Source organism: Sceloporus occidentalis, unplaced genomic scaffold, assembly GCF_023333645.1.
Source record: "Sceloporus occidentalis isolate IW3139 unplaced genomic scaffold, rSceOcc1.0.p SCAF_8, whole genome shotgun sequence".
Taxonomy (NCBI): domain Eukaryota; kingdom Metazoa; phylum Chordata; class Lepidosauria; order Squamata; family Phrynosomatidae; genus Sceloporus; species Sceloporus occidentalis.
This window is the reverse complement of record NW_028316988.1, coordinates 49,337,140-49,343,186: the sequence shown is the minus strand read 5'-3', so window position 1 is coordinate 49,343,186 and position 6,047 is coordinate 49,337,140. Positions and strand designations below refer to the sequence as shown.

Sequence of the window (6,047 nt, the reverse complement as noted above, 5' to 3'; positions counted from 1 at the left end):
ACTGTAATTCTATGCTCTAATGAATGAATGGATTTTAGAACATTTGAATTTGTGAAAGCAGACGGTTCCTCTTTTGATAAACTCAATATGCCAGGTGAGTCTAAGAGGTGACCTAGCCCTGTTTAAATATTGGAAGGGATGCCATATTGAGGATGGAGCAAGCTTGTTTTCTGCTGCTCCAGAGAACAGGACCTGGAGCAATGGATTCTGACTGAACTTTAGGAAGAGCATCCTGAAAGTAAGAGCTGTTCAGCAGCGGAATATATGCTGCCTTGGAGAGTGGAGGAGTCTCCTTCTTCGGAGGCTTTTAAACAGAGGCTGGATGGCCACCTGTCGCAGGAGATGCTTTGAGTGTGAGTTCTTGCGTGGCAGAATGGGGCTGGACTAGATGGCCCTTGAGGTCTCTTCCAACTCCATGATTTCCTTGAGCCAAGTTTCTGGCACGGTTTGTCGGGGGGCAGATGTGGCGCTAAACCCAGTTAAACCAGTTCTTCCAAATCTGAGGCATTCCCCACATCTTTTTCAATTAATCAATTCAGTGCGATTTTGAATGCGTTGTCGATTGGATTCGGTTCCCAGCTGTAACGCAACTCCATTTTGAACTGATGCTACTGATGAATGTGAATGCGAAGTGGATTAAATTGAAACGGGCAAATTCCGACCACGGTTTGAATAGTGTGAACATCTATTTGGCGCTGAATCGCTCCATTGATTTGGAACGATCCAACTCAAAAATCAGTTTACACTCATCCCTCTGCATTCGCTGGGGTTAGGGGCACAGGGCCCCCTGAATGTGGGACAAAGGCAAATAAGAAAAACACTTATGTTTTTACTTGAGAGAGAGAACACCTCTCTAGGAAACTCTGAGTCCTCCAATGCAACTCTCTGGTCAACCTCTGCCAGACATTGACCATAGAGTTGAGCTGCAGAAGCTACAAAGGCCTAGTGGAGCGTTCTCTCTAGGAATCTCTAGGTCCTCCACTGCAACTCTGTGGTCAAGACCTGCCAGACACTGACCATAGAGTTTCGCTGGAGGAGCTCTATCTTGCCTGAGGAAGAAGCCCATGGAGCTTCAGTTGGCCAATAAAAGCCTGTGAGGAAGCAGGCCCAGAGCAACCTGCCCTGGCTCAGTGCTAGGGGATGCTGGGAAATGTAGTTTGCAGTGGCGCCAGAGTTCCCTCTTGCCCCTCCCGCCACGGCCGGTCTGTTTCAGACCTGAGCATGCGCATAGGAGGCGCCACCGGAAACAGGAAGCCCTTTCCGCTCCGCGCATGCGCAGTGCCTCGGGGGTGTTGCCATTGTGAGTGCAGAAGCGGCACGTGAAGGTCGAGCGGGGGACCTCTGCTGCCCTGCTCCTCCTGACTGGCTTCCCTCGGGGCCCGGCATGGACCCTTCCTCGGCGGCGGCGGACCTGGGGGCGGCCGTGAACGACCCGCAGCTGCAGCACTTCATCGAGGTGGAGACGCAGAAGCAGCGCTTCCAGCAACTGGTCCACCAAATGACGGAGCTCTGCTGGGTGAGCCCTTGGCCTCGGCTCCGCAGCTGCCCTGCCTCAGAGCAAGGGATGCTGGGAAATGGAGTTTTGTCAGGCATTGAGCCTCCTCTGTCAGAGAGAGCTCCGGGGCCACAGGCAACTACAGTTCCCAGCATTCCCTCGCACTCAGCCAAGGCAGGGAAAGCGCTCCCAGACTGGCCAGGTCACAAGGGGCTTTAAGCGGAGGAGAGGCGAGGAGATGGCCCTTAGCCCCAGGGCTCAGGGATATCCAGACTTGTGGAGTTACGTACTTGCCCATAGGGAAGCATTGGGAACTATTTGTCCATTGGGAAACATTGGGGAATACTTGCCCATAGGGAAGCATTTCCCAAACTCTGGCTAACTCAGGTCCAAAACACACTGCAGGAATAATCCAAGTTGAGGCCACTTCACCTGCCCTGGCTCAATGCTAGGGAATCCTGGGAAGTGTAGTTTTGGGAGACATTGAGTCTTCTCTGCCAGAGAGCTCTGGTGCCACAAAAAACTACACTTCCCAGGATTCCCTAGCACTGCGCCTGGGAACTGGATTACTTCTGTGGTGTGTTTTGGACCTCAGAGTTTTTAACCTTTACATCTACATCCAGAGATTGCCCTCCTTCAGCTTGAGCTTATGAATAAAAAGATGTTGTTGAGGGTGTGTATATTATTCACACATTTATGGGTATTCATTTTTTAACATTTCGTAAGGAAATAGGTCTCCCGCTCCTCCTCCCTCAGGAAGAGGCTCCAAGTGTCTTCCTTGCTTTTCTCTCCCCTTCCAGGTCAGAAAAGGTTTGGAAAGCAAGTAGTAGTAGTAGTAGTAGTAGTAGTAAATGTTTGGGAAGAGGAGGGATCAGGCCCTCCAAGCCCTCCTAGAACAACTCTCTTGCTATGGGGGTCCCCTCCCTTCCCACAGTTTGGGAGTCACTGGGATAACTGGATCCTCTTGGTCAGGGATTCAAATCCAGGAAAACTATGCAGAAAAATATATGTGTGTATTTTAGAAGAAGGCATTTTATTGCTTCTGGTTACCAATTATTGTTAATTAATTGGTAACCAGAAATCTTTGGCCTGTTACAGACTGCCAAAATAAAGCTGCTTCAGGTCTCTTTGGAGGTATGCTATTTAAATGACGCATGGGTCCTAAGAGTCCAGAGGTCGCGCCAAAGCCACACTCCATTCCCAAGCACTGGAGTGCAGCTTTGGTGCAGCTTCCGGATTCTTAGGATGCATGCATAATTTAAACAGCACACCTCCAAAGAGATCCGAAGCAGCTTTATTTTGGCAGTCTGTAACAGGCCTTTGTTATTCTACCTGTTGCCCATAGAGTAAGAGCAACCTTCTGCTTTCTCCTGCCTTAAGACGATTTTCTGTTTTCCACTGTGTCTTCCATAGGAGAAATGCATGGATAAACCTGGCCCAAAGCTGGACAGCAGGGCAGAGACCTGCTTTGTGAACTGTGTGGAACGCTTCATTGATACCAGTCAGTTTATTCTCAACCGATTGGAACAGACACAGAAGTCCAAATCAGCCTTCTCTGAAAACCTCTCTGACTGAACTGGATGCTGTTTTCTTCATTAAAGAGGAAACAGTTTATGGGATGGGAGAGGAGGCGGCGGAAAGAGCAGAGGAAAGGATCACTGGTGATACACTATGTAGGAGGTCAGCCTCCGCATTTGTGACGGACTTCTAGCCACCTTGCTCAATTCCAGTTTTAAATTCCTGTCTTGTGAACATCAGCAGACAGAGGAGGCCATGCAACATCACATCCTTGCTGCTTAACATGGGCTCATGCCGCCCCAGGTTTTTTTTTAAATTAAATTGTTTCTGTTTCGGATAATGGGAGCTTTACACCAGAATTGTGGCTTGAACAGCTTGCTTTCCAAAGGCGACTCTAGGGAAGCATGTCCATTTATACTTAAGAACATTCTTCTATTTGAGATAGAAGAATCTGGAAAGCTTCAGACACTAATGTGAATTCTGGGGAAATCGGGGTGCAAACGTGCCTTTAAAATGGTACTGTGATTTAGCACTGTAAGTTTAAGCAGTATGAATTGCTTGCCTGTCGCTTGCTTGAATATGCAGCTGAGTTGACTTTTGTAAACTGTAACCAGATGTTGCAGTTGGACAGAGGAAGACACTCAGTTTGGAGGAATGTGCCAGTAAAGACCTGTTGTCATTAACAAGGTGCTTTTTTTTCAAACAAACCCTTCTTAACATAGCAAGAAAGAAATATATCCCAGGGCATGTGGCTGTTGGGAAGGAATGTCACCGATGTGGTTATGTAAGTGTTTCACTTAATAAGTCCAAAAGGCAATCTCGAGTTTCTCCATTAACTCCTTTCCTCTTGATCAGTGGAATAAAATCAACTGGACCCATTTTACACTGCCTGTTTAGTTGGTGGTTATTTCTTCCGTTATGCTCATGAATCAAATTTAGCAGGTATGTGGTTAGTAGTAATTAGTGTGCCTTAGAATAAGGAGCACCTGCTTGTTCTTACACAGCTAGACAGATGGAAAGCCTTCCCCTGCAGAGAAAAGTTGGCTCCCAGGAGATTAGTCTTCTAGAATGTCTGTATAGGGCTTTAATGGTCATAGATTTACAAACTACCTTTATAGTACTTATGTTTGCTCAGTTTCTTTTCTTGCTTGTGCCTTGTTCATCACAATAAGATCTTGTGAGGTGTGTTGCCTTTTCTATTTTATGTTTGGGAGACCCGAGGCCAAGAGATAGTATTTTGTTGAAGTCAATGAGAGTCACCAATCATGGCTCGACAGGGACATTCAGTGGAGACAGGCTTGCCTTCCCTGCTGGTGGTGAAGTTAAGAAGTCAGTAGCGCAGTCCTGCACATGTTAACTTGGAAACTAATCTCACTTAAGTGGAACTGGCTCCCGAATATGTGCAGGCAGCTACATCAGTACTTGAAATTGTTTACAACCGAGATGGTTGTTGTGTCTCCAAGTCAACTTCATCTCATGGTTTTCTTGTCAAGTATTCAGAAATTTCCCATTGTCTTCTTCTGAGACTTAGTGTGACCTCCCAGTGGGTATCCATGGCTAAGGAGGGATTTGGAAACTCCAGCACTCAAAACTACACAATGCTGTCTCTACAGCATTGTGTATATAGAAGTATATTTAGACTGGACTCCTTCTGACAGTTCCTAGTTCATTGCCATTATATTTTGGACAAAGAAAGGGATTGATTGTTTTTCACTAACCATGAATCAAAAGCCAACATGATGTAGTGGTTTGTGTGTTCAACTATGGAGTTTTTCACACTAGCAAGATCCCGTGGGCAAACGGGATTTAAACACTATTTAAAGTACATTCGAATGTAAACAAAACTTGCAAATTCAGGGAGTCACACTAAATTGCTTCTAAAATGAAATAATGCAAAGTTAAACCACAGTTAAAAGTGGAGAAAAGCGGCAGCTTTTTACTTTTGGGATGTTCTAAAGGTAAAAAGCTGCTGTTTTTCTCCGCTTTAACTGCAGTTTAACTTTGTGTTATTTCACGTTAACTGTGACGTTGTGTGATATTTCTGTGTTTTGTTTTAAATCACATTTAAATACCGTTTGCCCATGAGATCTTGCTAGTGTGATAAACTCCTATGACTCTAGAGACCAGGGTTTGATTCTGAGTCAGCCAAGGAAACCCACTAGATGACCTCTGGTGAGTTACACACACTCAGCCCCAGAAAGTGCCATGACAGGTTTGCTTCCGGGTCACCGTAAGTCAGAAACACTTTGAAGGCGCACAACAACAATTATGAATTTCAAGATGGCATACACATCTACTTCCCATCCACACAATGACTGTACTTACACCTCTTTACTTTGAGCAGAATGGCTGCATGAAGTCCCTTCAGACCATGTCCCAAGTGCAAGATGATGCTACCAAAAGCAAAACTGTAGCTGAAAGGCTGACTTCTGTGTCAGAAGCATTAAGAAGTGTGCAATAATGTATGTACATAAAAGAAATGGTGGGCCTAGATTGCATTTTGAATGTCAAAGAGTTCTGCATTTTCTTCCGGGAGGCGGGCTGAGTGGAGTACAGGAGATCCAACTGTTTAGGAAGTGAGGACTACCAGGGGGAAGGGGTATTATTAAGAGTTGCTACTATCAACATAACATAAGCAAGAAATTTTAACATTTTCCAGGGATGAGGAAAACATCCAGATATTGGACTAAAGCTCTCATACCTGATCACTACCCAGTGGGTTGAAAGTGATGACAGAGTTCAGTGATGTATGTAAATGTCATTGCATGGGGGCAGGGGGAATCATGTGGTCCAGACCTAGATAGTGTAACAAATAATGAAGACTGCTTGCAGCTGCAGCTGAACAATATCTGGAGTGATGGATGTCTAATGAATTCTATAACTTGTTCTTCCAGGGAGTGCTAAGTAATAAATCTAGGCAAGCCAATTCCAGATCATGGCATGCTACTTGAAAAGAGGAGATGAGGGATAGGAAACACTTGCAAATCAAGTGACTCTCCAAGCCAAGTTATACACTAGTCAACAGGTACAGATA

The 6,047-nt window shown here is 45.6% G+C and overlaps 1 protein-coding gene across 1 annotated transcript; it reads left to right on the top strand.

Annotated features, from left to right (window-relative positions):
- Positions 1-1,299: 1,299 nt before the first annotated feature.
- Positions 1,300-3,892, top strand: LOC149308893 (mitochondrial import inner membrane translocase subunit Tim8 A). Its single transcript, XM_089537203.1, has 2 exons — positions 1,300-1,516; positions 2,909-3,892. Exons 1-2 carry the CDS (start codon positions 1,385-1,387, stop codon positions 3,068-3,070), a joined length of 294 nt encoding a protein of 97 aa, XP_089393329.1. The 5' UTR covers positions 1,300-1,384; the 3' UTR covers positions 3,071-3,892.
- Positions 3,893-6,047: the final 2,155 nt, after the last annotated feature.